Raw genomic sequence first — 22,482 nt, 5'->3', positions numbered from 1 at the left:
CCTAAATGATAATAATAGCAATTGAATCATGTCTGTGAAGGTTAAGCGTAACCTTCGAGTAAGAATATTAAATGGAGTCACTTCATACGTTTTTGCATATTGCATACTAGATATAATTATTAAAACCCTAAACTTTCAGCAAAAGTCGAATTCTAAATTTTAATCCAAATTTGAGATTAAAAAAAAGATTTGATTGGGCCTTTCAAAAACATTGATAAGTAGTAAACTATTTTGTAAGTCTGTGCCAAATTCCACATTTTTTCACAGGCACAAAACCTATTTTGATGATTTTGTCAAATTTCGTGTTTCTTTTGCCAATTGCCGCGTAGAGGATGCATATAGTTACGGGGAACGATGATCGATAAGCTAGTTATATTACCCTTGGGTTCCAAAGGCGTATTTTCTGACGTGCTAAGATATTACACGTGCGAAAAGATGACTTTTTTTTTTCTTTTGTGATGGTCATTAAGATTTTTCCGACACAATATCATGCTAGAACTATTTTGTGTTAGTAATGGAGTAGTCCAACAGTTGCGGTGGTGGTGGAGTTGTAATGGTGGTGGTTAGTTAGTGGTGTTTTGTGGCCGTAATGAGGAGGTAGTAGTGAAGTTGTAGCGGTGGTGGAGTTATAGCAGTCGTGGTGGAGGTGCGGCGGTTGTGGTGGTGGTTAGTGGCTGGGTTTTTGGGTCTTGTGACAAACTCATATGTCTGTCACATGAGGTGGGACTAAACCTTTTTTTAATGGCAACCTTCCCCATTACTCGTCTCCTCACATTTTCTTCCTCTTCTCGCATTTCCTCTGCTTTCTTCTTCAACTTCAACTTTCATCACCACCACCACCACCACCACCACCGCCACCATTACTCTATTATCACATCATCACCACCCCCCATTACTACTCCTATTACTACTTTCCCCCACTCCATCATCAAACGACATCCATTCAAACAGTGTAATTGCTCAAACACAAGATTAGCTTCATCAATGGCATCATCATCAGTTCCAGCTGATAATACAGGAGAAAAAATGGAGAAAATTGATGCTCCCTATGGTTCCTGGAAGTCACCAATCACAGCTGACGTCGTCTCAGGCGCTTCTAAACGTTTGGGTGGTATGGCCGTCGATGGTCATGGCAATCTCCTCTGGGTTGAATCTCGCCCTAATGAATCTGGGTATTTATAATCTTACTACTTCTGTCTGGAATCTGTTTTCTAAAATCTTTAAACCCTATTCATATTTGTGATTCATTTCTGTGTTTGAATATTTGATGATGTTTGTTGTGGAATAAAAATGGGAATCTAGGGTTCAATTTACTGATATAGTTTTTTAAAAATGACTCCTTTTTTCAGAAGAGGGGTTCTTGTTAAGGAAGCAGAGAAATCAGGGGATGAACCAATAGATATTACTCCAAAACAATTTGCAGTGAGAACTCTGGCTCAAGAGTATGGAGGTCAAGCTTTTACAGTATCTGGGGATACAATTATTTTCTCCAATTATAGGGATCAAAGACTCTACAAGCAGATAATTGGAGGTTTGTTTCTCATTCCTTATTATTCATCATGTAAGTGGTTAATAGAAGGATCTTGAAGTGGCGCCAAAATCTATCGTTCCAAGAAAATGGTGAATTTAATTAGGGTTTTCCTAAGTTGCGCCCTAAGCGCGCAAGTTGAGATAGAGAATCTTCTTTCTTGACTAATAAACATTGGAATAAGTAGAATCTGTGACTCAATCGAAGGTTGAACTTTTGCTTGTTAAAAGTAGAAAAATTTGTGATTTCTGCCCTAAGGGCACATGTTAGAGTAACCCTTTTATGAGTGATTTGATCTAACATTCATTTGGTGGTTATCAGATTCTGTTCCTGTACCCATAACTCCAGATTATGGTGGGCCAGTAATTCGTTATGCAGATGGAGTGTTTGATTCACGCTTCAACTCATATATAACAATACGAGAAGGTGGGTTACTACGAACTGTATTAAATTTTGGATTACGTTTTCATATTTTTTGTCATTGTACTGTTTTATGTCATAATTAAGTTTGGTTTCCCTTCGGCAGATTACCGCGAAAGTACCTTAAATCCAACTACGACTATTGTATCCGTAAATCTCAAAAATGAAACTAATGAAGGTAATATTTTCCTCCAACTATTAGATTCTATATTGAAAGTTACTATTTTGTGGAGGATTGGAAAATTTTGTTAGATGGTCTTACATTTATTGGTTCTAAATAGAAAATGAAATAATTCCTTCTTTTTCTCTTTTGGTTCTTGTGACATTTAGAACCAAAATTATTAGTTGGTGGCAATGATTTTTACGCCTTTCCGCGAGTTGATCCCAAAGGAGAGCGAATGGCATGGGTTGAATGGGATCACCCTAACATGCACTGGGATACAGCAAAACTTTGGGTTGGTTATATTTCTGAGGATGGGTGAGCATTCATTCTTGCTTGTTGGCAAAAATTTTGTCTCTCTTGTGATTTTCTAAAGTTTTATGCTTTGCATTGGATGGATAATGCCACATTTTTGTTCATCCATTTTTCTTGTGTACCTTCCTACAAGTAGAGGACTTCATTTTCCTTGATTCTAGTTGCCAGCCCCAATCATCATTTCCATGTTCTTTTGAAGTTTTTGTTTCCCCTTCAACAATTTAGGAGTTTGTTAGATTTTCTAATATAATTTCAAGTCAAGGTCCAGTTTGCTTTTCTAATGTCTTTTAACGATGAGATTACGTTTTTTAATGGTCACCCCATCTAAGTCTAACTCCATCTACTCACATTCTATACGTATTTAAATAGTAAGTTCTCTTCCTGCTTTTTTAGTTCTATACAAATTGTAGATGGCCCCTTTTTACTTTTTTTTAGTATGATAGGCGAGTTGTACCTTAAATGTTGTGCTCTTTTTGCTTGCTCTCCTTTCTTCCAACTTTTGGTTTATTCTTTTGTTTCTACGCTGCTAATTTCCTCGTGTTACCTGTGCAGAGCTATTTCCAAGAAGATCTGTGTTGCTGGAGGTGATCCGACACTGATAGAATCTCCATCTGAGCCCAAGTGGTCCTCCAATGGTACTTTGTACTTTGTGTTACCCCCATTAGTTACTAAAGGAGCTTAAAAAAATATAATTACATAAGTTTTACAGAGTCATATTTACTAATTTATTTTGTAACTGTCATTACTGCATAAATTATAACAGCACCTACTAACTGATTAACTAATTCAGTGATTCAACTCTTCTAACTCTAAGCAAAAGTGGGGTCAAGCGGGTTGTCAAGTTGTAATGACATAAGATATGATTCTAATAGTAATAGTTTTTTCTTGAATGACCTCAATTTGATAAACCCCATAAATCTTGCATGTATTCAGATAAATCTGTGGCAATCACAATGTAAAAGCAGGAACATGTATGATTTATCTATATCTACATTTACTTGTTCATATTTGTTGCTTCTTTTGTGGTTTCACTTTTGTTGAAAACTACTAAACCAGTGTGGAAATTTAGCATTCTGAAGTTCTTGGCATAATTTATTGTGTGGTTTCATGCAGGGGAGTTATTCTTTGTCACAGATAGGAAAAACGGATTCTGGAACCTTTATAAATGGGTAACTCGCTATAAGCATTAACTTTTTTTTTCCCTCAAATTGCAACATTGTACTTAAGAAAAGGAAATCTATATGATCGAGATATTCTTATTTGGTGCATTTAGGTAGTAATTTTAGACTTTCAGTGTTCTAATGAGTTGTCCAACAACTGTGTGCTACACTGACAATTATCGTCATGCTTTGCATTGCATTTTTTATGCTTATTCTTTTCAGGTATAATTTTTTTTTTTTGCCACTGTGTACGTACTGTGAGGGCTGACGGAAGTACTAGTACAATCAGCTATTGATCTTCTGCTAAAGGTTGTCATGAAGCAACCACAATACCCCCAAACAAGTTTCTTAGTTCTCCTTCGTCTTACAATTTTCAGTGAAGACATCTCATCCCCAGTGATAATCTAAATGGGACATAAAGGGTTCCTTTGAACATTATCTGGACTTCTTTTGTGTATGGAAAATCTTCGAGACAAGTTCAAACCATCATGGAAATGTTGTCCTTGCTATATAGTTGACAATACAACCTACTCCAGGAAGAATGTAACTTCATTAGTTCAAAATGAGGGCACATTATCTGTCCAACACTTTAATAGCTGTACTTTTATATGGTTGTTCACGAGAGAGTGGAATATTCATAGTTATTGTATTCTAACCATTTCATCAGTGATATCTAGAGCTGTGTTGTAAATATAAGGTCCTGAAAATGAGCTGGGTGACCCAGAGTTGTCATTTGAAGCCGTTGGAGTACATGCTCAAAATACCCTATCTTAGGCGGTTCTAACGTATTGAGACCCAATTTTTATACTACTACAGTTCAAATCATTTTTGGAGTCCAGGCGTGTAACCATACTATTGAATATGCTGTAGATTGCCCTTTTCATGGGCTAGCATTAGTTGTTTGGGACTTTGATTTGAACTGTTTTGTTTTCACTTGTGCAGATTGAGGACAAAAACGAAGTTGTACAACTCTATTCGATGGATGCTGAGTTTACAAAACCATTTTGGGTTTTTGGTGTTAGTTCCTTCGATTTCATTCTGAGCAATGGGACCAACAACTTAATTGCTTGCACCTATAGGTGTCTCTCTGAAATCGATTTTCATTAGTTCCTGTTTTGATCAATCATAATTGTTATTGTATGTGGTAAAATTGGTAGAAGTTAAGTGATTTAAGGATGTGGAATATGATATGCAGGCAGAATGGCAGATCGTATCTTGGGGTCTTAGATGGTGCTCGAAACTCTTTATCTGTACTTGATGTTCCTTTTACAGATATCGATAATATTGTAGGTTAAGCTTTGTTCCCTACAATTAAAAATCTTCAAGTAATTATTCAAGTTTATAGAAAATTTTGTCTCGTAATGGAAGAATAGATTTTCATAACATTTATATTCTTGCAGCTTTGTGGGCACAACTGCATTTACATTGAAGGGGCATCAGGAATTCATCCACTCTCAGTAGCAAAGGTGTCGCCACTCTCTCATTTTTCTTTGTATATCTGTACCCAATTCATGAAACCTAGGGATTCTTGGTAAGTAAAACTGAACTCTAAACATCGGATGAACTGAATGCTTCATTATGTTCCACTTTGTAAATGAGCAGGTCACATTAGATGATCATAAATCAAAAGCAGTTGATTTCTCTATTATTTGGTCCTCTTCTCCGGATAGTACGAACTACGAGTCATATTTTAGCAGGCCTGAGCCAATTGAATTTCCGACAGAAGTTGCTGGTCAGAAGGCATATGCATATTTCTATCCACCATCAAATCCTGTTTATCAAGCTAGCCAGGAAGAAAAGCCTCCCTTGTTATTGAAAAGCCACGGTATAAACTGATTCACATTTCAGTCAGCTATATAGTATTTTTGCTCTGTGTTCCCTTTTTTGTTGTGGGTATTTACCACGAATTAAAGCTTCCCATGTGATGTTGTTAGTACAATGATAAACTTTAAAACGTACATCTTTCTCTGCTTTTCAGTTGCCATTAAGTCTTGGAACGCCGGTTAAGGCCAAATTTGCTGGCTCGTGTAATTTGTTTTTATGAGTCTATAGATGGTGTTAGTTTTAAGTCTTTCTGAGAATTCAGAGTTGCCAGTCTTTTTGTGCTTAGGTATTATCTCCACCGAACCTACTACGATTAAGTACTTTTTGTTATTGATAGGAAGGTAGACTAAAGGCATGTTGACCCAGGCTCTGTTATCCCTAGTGACAAACCTTCAGAGCTTAGTCAAGCCACAATTAAGGCCAACATTTTATAGCATATATGGTTAAGGTGAATATGATTTCCAGGTAACATCTGTGCATTATTTGCTATTGGTTGATATCAGATTTTTTCGTCTAGACATATCCTTGATCTATTTGATACTTTGCAAATATATCGGATATTTTTGTATCAGGGAGGGGGGGGCAATAATCGATGCTTAAAGGAGTATCAGTGATTTTTAACTACATAGTTACTAATTTGTAATGATGTTTATGCAATATGCAGGTGGTCCAACAGCGGAATCACGAGGAATTTTGGATCTTAACATTCAGTACTGGACAAGTCGAGGTTGGGCGTTTGTGGACGTTAACTACGGAGGAAGTACTGGTATGTCCACGAATTTGGTATGATAATTTCAACATTGTGGTTCCAGATTTATAATTAGTTTCTTAGGGAATGGGGGCTTCCTGAGTTGAAAACCAAATTAAAACAGGTGAAAGCAATACATTCTGATGGATATTGTCCAACTATCCTTTCAATTATTATTTGTTTTGATAGTCACAGTTGGCTTGGCATATTTCATTGCGTTCTCGTTATTTTCATCAATATTTTTGCACTATACTCTTATGTTCTAATAATGTCTGGAATGATTTTGGAAGGTTATGGAAGGGAATATCGAGAAAGACTCTTGGGAAACTGGGGTATCGTTGATATAAACGATTGTTGCAGTTGCGCCAAATTTCTGGTACTATTCTTAAAATTCTACTCTATTTCTATATTTGTAGTGAAGAGCCATGATAGGAGCTTTATAACACAACAATAAGAACACATGATGTTGATTTCAAGGTTGAAAGTGGAAAAGTAGATGGAGAACGACTTTGTATTACCGGAAGATCTGCAGGTGGTTATACAACATTAGCTGCTCTTGCTTTCAGACAGACGTTCAAGGCTGGTGCTTCTTTGTATGGTGTGAGTGGTCTATTACTCTATTCTACTTCCATGAATCAAAGTTTAATCGTACACTTCCTTACTTCAATTTTAATGATGTAAATATTGGTGCATCTTATTAGCTCTCTTTCTGGTACCTACATGTTACAGAACTACTTAATGTACTAACGAATTGCACAAGAGTGCAAAACCTCTAGAATATCTTGAATGACAAACTGTGGTTAGAATATCGGTTACGCTTTCATGGTAATAAGTCTGTCAAGTCAGAATATCAATTCGATATGGTGGATGGAAATATCCAGTCTCTCATCTCTCTTATTTTGGAAGAACTGTGAACTATTTATCAACGATGAACAGAAGATTAACAAGCCTTCATTTTTCTTCTTTCATTAACAAACAGATAGCAGACTTGAACTCTCTGAGGGCAGATACCCACAAATTTGAATCTCATTATATTAACAATCTTGTTGGTAAGTGTTCATTTCTCCGAAAAGTTCACAATAAATCGATAAAACAGCTGCAAAATTCATTATTTTGATTGGTTGCAGGGAGTGAGAAAGCCTTTTTTGAGAGGTCGCCCATCAATTTCGTCCATAAGTTTTCTTGTCCCGTGATTCTATTCCAAGGATTGGAAGATAAGGTAAAATAGCTACATGACGTGGCATATGGTTTCCCATTACTCATAGCTCGTAACTTTGACACATGTTGGTAAGATTAAAAATCAACTAAATAATTGATATGTGGTTCGCCATTATATGGAGCTGAAAATTGACTCCAGTAAGATTTCATATTGTTTATTTTTTTCTGCCTCGTGGTGGTCTGACTCTTCTGAATGGCTGTCTTAGGCTACCATTGGGTCTTTTTAAGTCTAGACATCAAATCAGTCAGAATGAAAAACCCTTCGTCTTGAATAACCTGAAATGACTATTATATTATGTCTCTAGTTATGGATGAGAGTAGGTGAGTTAGGGCTTCTTGGTGGGTGGATTCTTCTAGGGTTTGGTTCTGTCTTTCTCGGGGAAAAGAAAATTCTAACCCTCCTCTGGGCGTGCTGTTTTGCGATCTTAGTTGAGTCAGATTCAGAGAATAATAAAAGAAAACTCCACCTAACTCTATGTAAATGAATCCAAGATAAGTGTTTTACGAGTTCATTTTCTACAGGTTGTGACTCCAGATCAAGCCCGTAAAATATATCTTGCTTTGAAACAAAAAGGGTTGCCCGTTGCTCTTGTGGAGTACGAAGGAGAGCAACATGGATTTCGTAAGGTACGAGTCTTATGTATAACCAATATTATCATCTTATTATTCAAGTTGTAGTACTCCGGAAAAGAAAAAGTCAATCTTTTGCATACAGGCTGAGAACATAAAGTTCACACTGGAGCAACAAATGGTGTTCTTCGCTCGTTTGATAGGTAACTTCAACGTAGCAGATGACATTTCTCCATTAAAAATCGACAATGTACCAGATCAGTAAGTGCTGAAGTTTACATGATTGCGGAAAATTATGTTTTCGTTTAGAGCAGGTATGTGACAGAAAATTTTAGAATCTGCATTGGTATATGGATGGTAGAAAATTTTGTCATAAAGGATTAGTTCATATAATGGTATTCAGATCTGAAAACACACAATGAAAATCATTATCTGATTGAAACTCGAGGCGTGCTTGTACCATTTCAGTGAGAAATTACTCTAGGCTTAGCTTGTTATTATTGCTTCGGTTGCGATGTAAAAGTTACTAGGACTAATGTACAGAATTGTGAACCATTGTGCTTTTCGTCATTTTTAGGTCTAATCTGACTCGATTAAATTTCAGATAGGGAGAATTACTGAAACCCCCACCTTTTCATAATGCACATTACTGAAACCCCCACCTTTTATTTATAATTACTAAAACCCCCACCTTTTCATAATTTACATTACTAAAACCCCCACCTTTTCACAATACACATTACTGAAACCCCCACCTTTTTTTATGAAAAGGTGGGGGTTTCAGTAAGTGTATTATGAAAAGGTGGGGGTTTTAGTAATTATAAATAAAAGGTGGGGGTTTCAGTAATGTGTATTATGAAAAGGTGGGGGTTTCAGTAATTGCCCTCAAATATTTTTCTTTTTCTATTTTGACTTGCAAAAACTCGACAAGTTAGAATCAGATTGAGGAAAGCAGATGCTCCTTAAGTATGCGAAACTCACTTCAATTGCTTCGACTTGTATTCAATTCATTTTCCAAATAATGCAATCGTGTACTTCCTATGCAAGTTTACATCTTTGCTTCATAGTTAAGACTCGCAACGAATCGTTTCTCCCAAAATCAAGGATAAGTAGTATTGTTCTTAAATAATATGCGTGATTAGGGCTCTCGAGTAGTCGCCTAGAGGTTCTCATGTTGACTTATTACCTTGTGGAGACGTGCTAAAAATAGATGAAACAAATGAAGTCTTTGATTAATGTAAATAAGATGGGTGATGAAAAGGTCTCCCAGATATGTCCCAGAGTTGGTCCAACCTAATCAAATTGTCTTTACTTTCCAGCAGACTAGACCCACCTCCATTTTTGGTTGAACACTGTAATTAAAACCATTGTGTACTTGCACCAGAAAGCCCCACAAAATCATCAATAAGGCGAGTATATTTTGTCGATCAATAAGTAAATCTTCACTCGAACACTCTAAACTAGTACTGAAATCTTTGATCGAGAATATCTAACGGTATACAACATGATGGTCAAAGTCAGTCAAAAAAGAATAGGTAAAATCAAATTGTCTTCAATTTCTGATCAATTGGGAAGTTAACTCAGACCAATATTCTAATTGAAACTTTAAAACTATGATTCCCGTAGTTAAACTTGACAACTAATATTTCGAAAAGTTCTCCATTCATGTCTTCCTCTGTCTCAATAGTTGAAAGGTGCTGCCAGTTTTTTGCACTGACCTTCATTTTTGTAAAAAATCTCTCTTTCTTCCTCTCACCACCACCACCTCCACCACCTACCATAATCACATATCTTCAACTTCACAAGAGATAGAGATAGAGTTTTAAAGAGAACCAATGATGACGATAATGATGGCCGTGGTGGTGGGTGTGGGGTGTTGGGGGCGGTGGTAAAACGAAGAGAAGAATACTAGAGAGACAATTTGTTAAAAGTCGTCAACAGTAGATGGTTTGTCATCGCCGTCAACATATTTCGACCAACAATAGAACGGCAGAAACATTTTGAAGAAAAGGATAAGAAGATAAAAAACATTGACAGTTAAACTTGACTAGCAGAATATGATCTTAAAGACCATATTGTAAGGCCAAACTAGTCTAAATTTTCTATTTTGCCACAAATTGCGCCCTAAAATCCAAGTTAACCCAACAATTTGTTTGTTGGTAAAAAGAGGCGTGCAAAGTGGAAAATGGAGTGAGAGGACAACTTTAGTGGTGAGTGGATGCTTTCAAGAAACAAAGTTCCATCTTCTACTCACTTGTCTCCCTCTCTTGTTCTTTACTTTCTTTACACATAAGCAAGAATTGTCAGGGGAAATAAACTTATGGGTTCAAGAATTGCTTATTCTCTTTTTTTGTTTTCCTTTGTTTCTTCATTACTTGTAAATGTGAAGACATTTTGATTTAGAGGACAATGGCCCTTTTATGATGGTCAAAATTATATCCTTATTCAACATTTTAATGATTGTAGAGAGAGAAGGAAGAGAGAGAAAGATCACTTATATTGGATTCTACAAGGATTGCAGTTTTAGTGGGTAATCCACCTAAAGGAGACAAGTGATGGATTGAAGAAAAGAATTTTACAAAAAGTGAGTTTGGGTTGTAATGATTATTAGATTTTCAGAGGGGCCTAAAAAGAAGCAAAACACTACAAAAAGAGGGAATTGGGTCTTAGTTATATTATGAATACTTTTGTACTCATAATCCCACTTTTAGGTGATACTAATGTTCCAATAACAACACAGTAAGATGGTAATTGTACATTGTACAATTTTGTGCCAGTATTTACATATAGAATTATTATATGAGATGGAAAAATGTGGAGAGATTCACAAGTATTGAAAAACTCTAACTTGAAGTTACGAGAGGTCACTATCGAAATCCAAGATAAAACAAATCTCAGCTACAATCCAATGAAGTTAAACCCGTGGTAAGAGCATCTCCAATGCAAGACTCGAGAAAAACTCTAAAAATCATATATGTCAAGTGTGAAAAATAGATCTCTAAATGGTCTCTTTCCTATTGGCTATTTAGAAATACTCTATTGGAAAGTCTTCTCCAATGCAACACTTAAGATAAACTCTAAAAACCTATATTTTAGTGTAAAATTAATTGATTTGCTTATGTGACACTTAGAGATCCTCAAGAGGACACTTTAAATTTAGAGTGTCCTCTTAAGGGTCTCTAAAATAACTACCGCCACCTCATTTTCGAGATTCAAGTTAAGTGTTGCATTGGAGATGGATTTTGAAGAGAAACTCTTAAAAATACTATGTGGCACTCTAAGATTTAGAGTTTGAGTGTTGCATTGGAGATGCTCTAAGTTAGATGAAGTGGAATAAGTACATTAGATCAACAGTAATGAAAACAGAATACACGTAAAGTGTAATGTATCCCAGTGGAGCGTTGTTTAATGACCAAAAAAAAACAAGTACAACCCGAAACAGATGTTGATCAGCTTCGTTAGTTTGTGTTATTTGACTTATTTCTCTCTTTAAATGGCTCGGACAATATATGTGGTGCACATCACCTTTGGCCTATGCTCGACCTCTTTTTTGGGACCATTTAGCATTTCTAATCCTATTATAAGGGGCCATGAATATAATATATAACTAGTCTTTTTTTTTTTGTTGGAATATGATAATATATATATATATATATATATATATATATATATATATATATATATATATATATATATATATATATATAATTATATATATATGTAAGGGACACGAAATATATGGAAAAATCAGCATAATTGAAGCCCAATGACCCATTTGACCTAAGTTGACAGACAAAGGGTCCCTTCCCAATTATGACATGCCATAAGGGCTCTCATTAGGACATTAGGTGGAAAGCACCAAATGGATGGACACATCAACTGGATTATCCATTCATTCACATCCCAAATCCTAACTACTTGGTCCAGTCTTCATCAAAAAAAAAAAAAAAAAACTACCTGGTTCAGTCCTTTAATAGGATACGTGATATAAGACGGATCGTAAATAAGAGATGTAGCGGTCAAGATGAGTTTCAGAAATAATATACGTGTGTAACACGTGTATGTACGTGACGGATCGAGAAGACGAAATCCGACGATCAAGAAGAATTCATAATATATTTGAAGATATATGAAGATATGTGAAGATATGTAATATTTAGTATAATATATTCAGAATATCTCTTGTAACTATCTAATGTTAATATTAGATAAATTTTATATTATTATCTAGTTTAGTAATCAGAAACTAGAAAACCCTAAGTCCTAAGTTATCTATAAACAGAAGAAGATTCTAGGAATCAAAATCACCGAGTTATGTCCGACCAATGTAACCGATCAACCCACGTTTGTATGTGGCGATTATCAATAAAAAAGTTATTCTCCGTGGATGTAGGTCTTGAGTATCCGACTGAACCACGTTAAATTATCGTGTCATTACTTTCTGTCCATATCTCAGATTATTATATAATCGTGAATTTAACATCCTTCAATAAAGAAAAACTACCTTGTCCAGCTTTTCAACAAAAAAAAAAACTACCTTGTCGAGAACCAATTGTAAGTTGGCCTTAGGTGTGACTATAAACAAATGTTTGTGACAAACAAAATTCCCCTCTCAACAAAAAAAATCCCAAAATTTGTTTTTTTATCCTATAATTGTGCTAGTCTCGAACAAACTCGTATGAATTTCGACTAATGAGTATAATTAGAAACATCTAAAAAGAGAACTAATATTACAGTTGTGATGTGTGTTGATCGTAAAACTCTCTCATAGCAGATGTAATATATTGTGTTTGTTAATATAGTGCCTTAATTCTAAAAAGTTCAATTTTGAATGACACTACACGACCTATTTAAGGAAGAAATCTTTCAACAAAAAAAAAAGAAATGACACAACATGAATGCATGAGTATTCTACATACAAAATGGCAAATTTAGAACACAAGTCCAAGAAAATACACATGACTCACTAAATTTTCACGCGAGTTATTTCAATAATCTGGTAATACGTAATACATAAGACGGATCATGTCTTAGACATGGAGGTCACTAGTTCGAGATCAAATGATACTTCTTTATATAGCTTTAGCCTTTATGAAGGGGTAAAAATACTACTCTAATTACAAAGAAGCCTAGTGTGAGTGAATTACTTGTGTGTTCTTAGATACATTCCAATGGGTTAGTTAGAGTTGGAATGTGGAAAAGCTTAGTGTTGGAACCTTTTTTTTTTTTGTTGAAATGCTTAGTGTTGGAACTTAGTCAATAGGTAGTGGTGGATCTCTATTACTATTTGTGTGTGTTTTTTTTTTGACAAGCATCTATTTTTGTCCCATCCCTAGCCTGGTTCTTAGAGATGTTGACTCACACACAAGAATAGATTGGTGGGGTAGCATACAAACAGTTTATGATGATCAATCCACCTAATGTAGACCCTTGATTTTTCTTCTTAAATTATATACAATTATAGATTGTGGGTCCTTAGTTCTAACCCTTATTATTATTTTGATTAATTTGATTTGATTTTGTTTTTTATTAGACATATCATGATATTCATGCACTATAGATGCATCATTTGCAGGAATTATTCACTAACATTATAAAAATAATTTGTTTTAGTGTACCTAAATCTCATGGTGTAAACCCAGCCGGCCCAACTAGTATTTAGTCGACCGATACATATCGCTAGCTGCCTCAGTTCGGTCCACCTACTAGCTTTTGTCTCTACACATTTATGAATTTGTTGAAACAACAATTATGAATGTAGTACGAAATTTCACAAAACTGCCTATGAATTGTTTTATTTATTTTTGTTGAAACAACCTATGAATATTGGTATTAGCTCATCACATGGAAACAAACTACATTGTTTGCTTTAAATGTTTACTCCAGCTTAGTTAAAAGTGCTATATGTTGCAAAAAAAAGAATAACACTATTGTAATTTACATTTTTCAAATTTGCAAATATTAATCCCCCATTTACGATGTGGAGTCTACGGTCTACTGCAATATTTTACTCTTATATAGAACTCCAAAGGTCAGTGTGTTCATTAGCATGTAAACATTATGAATATGCGTCATGAATTCAGCCGCATGTTTTATCAACATCTCTTTTTGACTAGTCGATTTTGATCGATCATGGAGTTCGATTAATCATGATATTTTATTAATCATTTTTTTTAACTAAAATTTAAGCTTTAGATCATTTTTAAATTTATTGTATGTTCAATCATGAACAACTATACTGTATCGTGCTTTATTCATTACCTATTACGTTGTGGTCATAACATGATATGAACGAAAGACATAATCTTTCTTGAGATGAAAAAATTTAGTAAGAAAAATAGTTTATATTGATAGTTAAATAATTATTCAGAAAATACATATGAATATCCAGAAAAGAAGATTTCCATAATACGGTTATTTACGACACGTTGTGATAAATACACAAATTTATGGTATTTACAAACAAGAATTGTACAAATATCAATAAAGGATAAACTAACCTACAAAATTGTGAACTAATCATCTATTTTTGTTTGGCTAAATTCATTTACGGTTTTGAGATCCACCCTTAACCCACATTTTTTTTTTTCGGATTATTGCTTTTCGTTGTAGTAATATTTATTTTATTTATTTTTTGGAAATTGACTACGATACAATGCGTTGATACATCAAAAATGTGATAAACACGATACTGTCGAATTTAACAAGAACGAACCTAAAGGCCGACTAAATAATGACCTAAACTCCAACTACGTTATTTATATCCTAATAATTTCAAATTCAATAACCCAAGGTTTTCACTTCGTGAGGATCCAACCTAGGACCTCCTGGGAGTTTTGGAGGATTTATTTTAATTATTGCAAATGCTGGGAATTATATAATACAATATTGTTTTTGTTGTTGGAGTCCATTGGCTGTTTTCCTCTTCCACTTTCATTTCATATAAAAACAATGTATTTTACAAAAGGATACAAATTAAGAGTACTATTCAAGCCTAGGGTGACACAACATACTCGATTCCTACAATTGCACATATTCCAACCGTTCATAAAGCCTTTTTTGACGCAATGGAAAAGCATTTTTTAAGGCAACAAGAAATTAAAATATATTCTGAAAAAGCTGTTTTTTTGTTTTCTCTTTTTTGACTTAATAAAAGGTTACTAATTTTTAAAGGTTTAGATTTATTAGTGGATTAATTTTTAACGGCTCTACAACTTTTTTTTTTCGTCCACCACTCTTTGGTGTAGCGGGTGGACACCCCTCTTAAGTCGTCGTGGGATCGAATCTTGATAGAAGCAACCATCAAAATTCATATCATGTAATTTTGACAATATATAAAGTAAATAATATAATGAATTTGTGGAGTTTAGACCTCTTTCATGTTGTCGGGCTTTAAGCCTCTTTCGTTACGATGATTTAAATTAGACGGTTATCGTGCTCACCACATCTTCACGATGTATCAATATCTTGTAACGACTAACGTAGATCGTAGTCGATTTCTCAAAAAAAGAAAAGAAACAAAAATTAAAATTTCTGTAATCATGAAATAAGAATATTTCAATCATTTCAATCGAAATATATCAAAATTTATTTCTTTAGTAAAACATTAGTAAGAGAAGTTTAGTCGAATTTCGAAGGAATTTTAGATAAGAGAAATGAAGATATTTCGATTGTTGAAACATTTCAAAATTTAATTCTTTGCTCGAAAAAATTGTCTATATTTAGATAAACTCATTCAAACAGGAATACTTTTATCTATCGACCACGATGTATTTACCCTACATATATCTTGCAGAAGTTTGGCCGGGATAAGTGTCTGGTCAGGATTTAAAGAAAAAACATTAAATTTCTTTTTGGAGAAAAAATAAAAAAGTTTGTCATGTTAAGAAAATTGTATTTATGAATTAGGAGAGGTATGATTGATATAGGTAACCAATATAAAGAAGGGATGCCACATGGCAAGTAAGGTTAGTACAACCTGGACCATCTGCCCTGTTTCAAATCCATTTAATATCATCAAAACCCAATACTCTTTCCTTATCACTCTTCCTTTCTCTCTCTCTCTCTCTCTATATCTTCAATAAACTAACTAGGGATCTGTTCTCAATCAGAGAACTAACAGAGAAGAAGAAATCAGGAACAAGAAGTAACTAAATCTACTGCTTACCTCTTTGGGAAAGTTGTGAACAAGCTAGCTAAATGTGGTGGTGACAATTAGGGTTCTTGATTTTAGTTTACTTGTGGGGAGGAAGAAGAAAAAGAAATGGGGCTCTGTAACTCAAAACCCTCCCCTGAACCTGAACCTGAACAAAAACAAAATCCAATTACTACCCTTAGAGAAGAACTTGAACAAAACCCTATTAATGATAAACCCTCTTCCCCATCTACTGTTAATGGCGGAAATCAACCACAAAAACAACAACAAGAACAAGAACAAGAAGAACAAAATCAGAAGGAGAAGAAGCAAAAAGAAGAAGTGGAATCAGTAAAAAGATCACCTTTCTTTCCATTTTATAGTCCAAGTCCAGCTCACTCTTTGTTCTCAAAAAAATCTTCACCTGCTCATAGTTCAAATTCTACCCCAAGAAGATTCTTTAAGCGTCCATTTCCACCACCATCACCAGCTAAACACATTAGGGCTGTTTTAGCTAGACGTCATGGGTCAGTAAAGCCTAATTCCACTTCGATTCCTGAGGGAAATGAGTCTGAAAATGTTGCTGGATTGGATAAAAGTTTTGGGTTTTCGAAGAATTTCGAAAACAAGTATGAACTTGGGGATGAAGTTGGGCGTGGTCATTTTGGGTTTACTTGTTGTGCTAAGTTTAAAAAAGGAGAACTTAAGGGTCAACAAGTTGCTGTTAAGGTCATTCCTAAAGCAAAGGTTTGTCTTTCTCATTCTTACCTCTTTCTCTATTCTATAGATTTGACAGGAAATTTTGATTTGGATTCTTAATAGTAGTAACTTTGAGTGGATCATGGGTTTGTCTTGAGTGTATGACATTAATAGAAAATCAGAATTATTGATTGGATTGTTTTATTTGGCCTCTGACAGTTTCTTGTTTCCATGAAATGGATCAATAATTTTTGGTATCTTCTTTAAATACTTTTGAGTCTCTTTGTTTAAGGTTTATTGATGGTGAGAAATGGGTTACTTGACATTGATGGAAACTTCAGATTAGGGTCTGAAGAGGATTACAATACAAGATATGGGTAGGAATCACAGCTATTGTTCGAGCAATGCTGAAGATCTATGTTATATGGTATAGAAGGTGGACGTCTTCTAGCTATTCTTATAATGAATCAACGCGGGGGTAGTTGTTAGGATCATTCTGAGATATTATTCATGGACATTTTCTATATATCAGTGTAATCATTATTTCTCTTGTTCGAAGAAAATCAACTCGGGGTAAAAACGCATGACGAACAATTCGGGTTAGAACTATAGTACCAAAATAACCATAGAGTTCCTTATCGGAGTTATTTCGATAATGTGAGTTTGATAAGTTATTTTTGGATTTCTCTCAATTTCTTCTTTGTATGAATTAGTTTTTGTTACTTGCCAATAGCACTATTTGAATCATGATTAATGACTTGTTTGGATACTTAGTAACATGATGGCTAAAAGACCTATGGTTGTTCTTGCCATTACTTCTCCTCTTGTAAGTTACAAAGTAGCTATCCTGGCTATGTTATCGTTGTTCTCTATTCCTGATAATCCATGCCTATGCTACGAAAGGAATGTAATGTACTTCGGTTGATATCATTAGAAGGGGTTTATGTACTTTTTAGACCATCTTACATATTGTGAATTACAAAGTGAAGCTAAATTGCTGCTTAATTCAATGCCATATCACTAGATATATGATTCGTGGAACAATTTCACGAGATTATGTTTTTTTTTTTGGCAGATGACTACAGCCATTGCAATTGAGGATGTTAGAAGGGAGGTTAAAATTCTGAGAGCTTTGACAGGGCATAGTAATCTAGTACACTTCTATGACGCATATGAAGACAGTGAAAATGTTTATATAGTGATGGAGTAAGCTCTAAACTCGTTACTTATGTTTGAAATCAGGCTTAATAAGCATGACTTGTGTACATTGCTTGATGTTTGGGTTTCTTTTGAATCTTGAGCCTGATTTCGATGTTCTTTGACGCTAGAAATACCAGCTACTGGTATTCAGATTGACACTAATTTTGTTCATTATGGTCGGGGAATGACTTCTACCGTTAATAAGTAGATACACTTCCGTCGTATGCTAATTTGTTCTTGAGCTGCTCTATTTTTTTTCCGTGGCTACCTCTTTTAGCAAAATCAGCTCAATTGGAAATCTTTATTCGCTTAAAATAAATAAACCGTAAGAAAGTCGAGATTTTGTGTTTATGGTGTTACAGGTCTTAGATTGAGTTGCCTTTGCCTATGGCGTGACCTAAATAGGGATCCTTTTAGTATCAAGATATTAGTTCATTTAAATACCCCCAACGGAAGAAACAGTGATGTTCTTCTAACTTAACCTGTAGCCTTAGGGCACTTGTTTACAAGACCCCTCTCTATTACAGGGCTCAGTGGCTAGTGTCACGTTTCGTTTTTTAGTATGAATGTACTATTTACCCATAATGATAATTGAGGAGATTTTCTTTCAGAGAAGCTATTTAATAGCATGAAGGTCAGGTCGTCTATTATATGGACCCTGACAATTTTTTTTTTCCTTATCTATCAGGTTATGTGAAGGTGGTGAACTTTTAGATAGAATCCTTTCAAGGTATATCTCTTCAAAATGATCATACTCAATTCAGTTTTTTTTTTTTTTTTTTTCGGTTTCCAATTATGGATCTTTTATGAGCTTGCCCAGTAATAACGCTTCAATGCTATTTATCGTGATGGTTATGTTGTTTTAAAGGGGTGGAAAGTACCCGGAAGATGATGCAAAAGCTGTGATGGTACAAATATTAAACGTCGTTGCGTTTTGTCATCTCCAGGGTGTGGTCCACCGTGATCTTAAACCAGAGGTACAGTTCTCATGATCTTTTTATTTCCTAATTAAGGAAATATGCACGAAGATGGCACAACAAATTTTCTTTGTCTATTTTGCTCTGTCCTGAATTGTTATAATGTCATCTGATTGTAGTTGTTTGGTTTTATCAGAATTTCTTGTTCACTTCAAAGGATGAGGATTCGCAATTGAAAGCCATAGATTTTGGCTTATCAGATTTTGTGAAACCAGGTTGGATCTTATTATGTGATGATTGTTATCTTCTACTTCCCTGTTGCTTTGGGTTTCTTTCAACAGGAAATAAAAATCATTCTAATGCTTCCAATGGGTTGCAGATGAAAGACTCAATGATATTGTCGGAAGTGCATACTATGTAGCACCCGAAGTCCTACATAGATCTTACAGTACAGAGGCTGATGTATGGAGTATCGGCGTGATAGCATATATTCTTCTATGTGGTAGTCGTCCATTCTGGGCTCGAACGGAATCCGGGATATTTCGGGCAGTTCTAAAAGCCGATCCAAGTTTCGACGAACTTCCTTGGCCTTCTTTATCTTCCGAGGCTAAGGATTTCGTGAAGCGCCTATTGAACAAAGACCCACGAAAAAGAATGACTGCTGCTCAGGCCTTATGTTAGTATTCTTATCTTAATGGCAAAAGCAAAAACCGCAGAACCACTTGACTTCTGGTTTTCTTATCCTGATACTCGTATATGTGCAGGTCATCCTTGGATAAGAAATTATCATGATATAAAAGTTCCTCTCGACATTATAATATTCAGACTCATGAAGGCGTATATGCGATCATCATCTTTACGAAAAGCAGCTTTGAGGGTGAGTAAGTTGGTTAAATTCATATTTCATTAGAACTACAGTTGGTTCAAACACCTTTTTCTAATCGTAAGGATGGAAAGAGATCTAGTGATTCTTTATTTGTCATGGATGCTCGTTTGTAGTTTTTTGCTCATGTCGGATACTATAACTTCACTCACGTTAATGGGCATAATATGACTTTGTCCGTACACCTTGTCTGTACTTCCACACCTTTGTGTTAAAGTACATAAACTGTCCTTTATGTTAATGTCATTTTTTGTGTATATATTGACAGTCGTCGATCCGAAAACAATTAAAGATAAGATACCTAATAACTAAGACAAGAGAAATATGTGGCTACATAAATATCCAAGTACTGGAATTTTTGGGCTGTCGTATTGGAAACTCATACCTATGCCTTAACTTTTCTTTTCACTTCATTTGTGTGACAGGCACTGTCGAAAACGTTGACAGTGGATGAGCTCTTCTATTTGAAGAAGCAATTTGAACTATTGGAGCCAGACAAAAATGGAGGCATCACCTTGGAGAATATACGAACGGTTAGTTTTTTTCTAAAGATAGATGGGTTATATGTTTTCTTAATGAATAATTTTGTAAGGATGCATCAAATTATGTTCTTTACAGGCCTTGATGAAAAATGCAACAGACGCTATGAAGGAATCCCGTGTTCATGATTTTCTTGCCTCGGTATATATTTGGCTTCTTAGAAAACACCTTGAATTCACTCTATTTTGCATTGATACTTCTTTCGTAGGGTTTCTGTACTAATAGGTTCTCCATTATTTGCTTCAATTCTTTGGCAGTTAAATGGTCTTCAATACAGAAAAATGGATTTTGAAGAATTTTGTGCAGCGGCATCGAGTGTTCATCAGCTTGAAGCACTTGATCGGTGGGAGCAGCATGCTCGTTGTGCCTATGAACTTTTCGACAAGGATGGAAACAGAGCTATTATCATCGACGAACTCGCATCGGTAAGTTTGTTTGGTTGTTTCTTCTCTTCTATAAATTAATGTTTTGGACTACCATTTACTAGTTGATAGTCTTGTAATCTTGGTTCCTATGTCAAACCATATTAATAGGAGAAAGAGACAGAAAAAGGAACACCTATCTCCTTGTTTTCCGATGAAATGTCATGTGTCATGAAAATGAATATATATATATATATATATATATATATATATATATATATCCTTGTAACAAATGAACTCGTTAACCGTCCATGATTAGATTTCGACAAAGTCAAATTAAATTTCCAAAAAAATCTGCCATTTCCATTACAACCGCATTTTATGGAACATTGATATTTAAACTATCTTGATAATTTTGTTACAGGAGCTCGGGCTTAGTCCTAATGTCCCAGTCCACGCTGTTCTTCACGATTGGATAAGGCACACCGATGGGAAATTGAGTTTCCTTGGATTTGTCAAATTGTTGCATGGCATATCGAGTCGTACCCTAGCAAAGGCTCAATGAGAGTTCTAAACCTCATTACTTCAACAAGTATCAGATGTCTTAAAGCTGTCTATGTCGAATATATATTAAATGGTAAGAAATACGATTCATTCTGCACTTCCAAAGTAACTATTTCCGGACTTCTATTGTTTAGGGTTGTGGTACCGAATAACGCATGGGAACCACAATCCGCAGAGCGAAAGAATGAATCAGATGTCTAGCAGCAGAAGGGATTCAGAAGAACCGGAGAAGGATGAAAGCCATTAAAAGTTTCAGAGGTGGGACTATTGGAAGAGCACCACGGAAGTTATTAGTATGTTGTCTCTTGCTCACTGTATAATCTTATTAGAGATAAGTAATGAAGTTGATTCGGGTGAGGTATAAATGTTTCATATCTAGTTGGGCAAGACCTTTCAAATTCTAGTTGGGTACAAATACTGAAATTTATTCAAACTGTTTGATCCTCGTGTGAGATGTCAAGAATTGTGCCAGGAAAACCATTTTGTAACACTTTTAGGGTGAAGGGCAAATAAACAACAACCTGAAATTTACCAGTGTCTGCAACAGTATACTACCTGTGGGTTGCCGACTGGTTATCCACACGACCAAAATGATAAATTCAGCTTCAAACTAGCCATATATCACCACTGAAGCTCCCAGAGCACTGGTTGGAGCTCCATGTAAAGCCCTAAAAACCAAACACTAGACTTGGTAGCGCCAATTTGCTGGCACAGCCATTCTCTTAGTATTAGCTCACATTTCGACATGGTGCAAACATTATTGTAAAACGACTCAAGGCTTTGGACTTATTTCTGAGCTTAATACACAGAAGTGCACCAGGACTCCTATAAGAACTTCATATTATCTACCAACTGGGGCCCTGCCATCACCATCCCACGGGAAGGTCTACAGGGTTCATAACGATTCCTCTTACTACAGGATGCTTACTTAACCAACACTTACATTCCAATCTATCCAAACACTTTTGGTTCATCCCAACATTACCCACTTGCCTGAGTGTTGCTAAGGAGTTTTTGGATATCAAATGGACCTTGGCAGATGGTAAATTTTTGAATGGTTATTTCCCAAATGCCCCCCTAATTTGTGTCTAGTTTCCTGCCAAACCCCCCTAGTTTCATTTTGCCTCCTAAAGATGAGGGGAACTCACCAAAACGACCCTCTAAACATGACCACCTTCTAGAACGGTTCGAAAATCGTTACAACTATCACCCTTTTTATCAATACCCACTTCAAGCCTAC

General features: G+C 35.3%; 2 protein-coding genes across 3 annotated transcripts; both read left to right on the top strand.

Moving 5' to 3' along the window:
* Positions 1-405: 405 nt before the first annotated feature.
* On the top strand, positions 406-8,498 carry LOC147564919 (peptidase uncH-like). Of its 2 annotated transcripts, XM_086651307.1 has the most exons (19): positions 490-646; positions 721-1,172; positions 1,350-1,531; positions 1,850-1,954; positions 2,055-2,126; positions 2,279-2,426; positions 2,976-3,058; positions 3,537-3,592; positions 4,526-4,662; positions 4,779-4,869; positions 4,984-5,049; positions 5,186-5,408; positions 6,072-6,173; positions 6,446-6,531; positions 6,633-6,755; positions 7,135-7,204; positions 7,283-7,374; positions 7,896-8,000; positions 8,089-8,498. In XM_086651307.1, exons 2-19 carry the CDS (start codon positions 742-744, stop codon positions 8,206-8,208), a joined length of 2,292 nt encoding a protein of 763 aa, XP_086507433.1. In that variant the 5' UTR covers positions 490-646; positions 721-741; the 3' UTR covers positions 8,209-8,498. The 2 variants fall into 2 exon arrangements, with proteins under 2 accessions (XP_086507432.1, XP_086507433.1); XM_086651306.1 differs by having other exon boundaries at positions 406-1,172.
* A 7,259-nt stretch (positions 8,499-15,757) lies between these two features.
* Positions 15,758-21,702, top strand: LOC147564918 (CDPK-related kinase). Its single transcript, XM_086651294.1, has 11 exons — positions 15,758-16,824; positions 17,852-17,982; positions 18,665-18,706; positions 18,845-18,953; positions 19,090-19,168; positions 19,273-19,569; positions 19,658-19,770; positions 20,202-20,309; positions 20,395-20,457; positions 20,574-20,741; positions 21,103-21,702. The coding sequence occupies exons 1-11, from the start codon at positions 16,207-16,209 to the stop codon at positions 21,241-21,243; spliced, it is 1,869 nt and encodes a 622-aa protein (XP_086507420.1). The 5' UTR covers positions 15,758-16,206; the 3' UTR covers positions 21,244-21,702.
* Positions 21,703-22,482: the final 780 nt, after the last annotated feature.

This window comes from Eschscholzia californica, unplaced genomic scaffold (genome assembly GCF_041429995.1).
Source record: "Eschscholzia californica isolate CP2 unplaced genomic scaffold, dmEscCali1.0.p SCAF_1, whole genome shotgun sequence".
NCBI lineage: Eukaryota > Viridiplantae > Streptophyta > Magnoliopsida > Ranunculales > Papaveraceae > Eschscholzia > Eschscholzia californica.
Note: the sequence above shows the minus strand (reverse complement) of the source record. Positions and strands in the feature narration are given on the sequence as shown.

Coding starts and splice junctions, on each gene's coding strand:
- LOC147564919 (XM_086651306.1), top strand. CDS start 742: ATGGCAACCTTCCCCATTACTCGTCTCCTCACATTTTCTTCCTCTTCT. Junction 5,409..6,071: donor CTTGTTATTGAAAAGCCACG/GTATAAACTGAT, acceptor TGCAATATGCAG/GTGGTCCAACAGCGGAATCA. Junction 6,532..6,632: donor GCAGTTGCGCCAAATTTCTG/GTACTATTCTTA, acceptor GTTGATTTCAAG/GTTGAAAGTGGAAAAGTAGA.
- LOC147564918 (XM_086651294.1), top strand. CDS start 16,207: ATGGGGCTCTGTAACTCAAAACCCTCCCCTGAACCTGAACCTGAACAA. Junction 18,707..18,844: donor TTAGATAGAATCCTTTCAAG/GTATATCTCTTC, acceptor GTTGTTTTAAAG/GGGTGGAAAGTACCCGGAAG. Junction 19,771..20,201: donor TACGAAAAGCAGCTTTGAGG/GTGAGTAAGTTG, acceptor TTTGTGTGACAG/GCACTGTCGAAAACGTTGAC.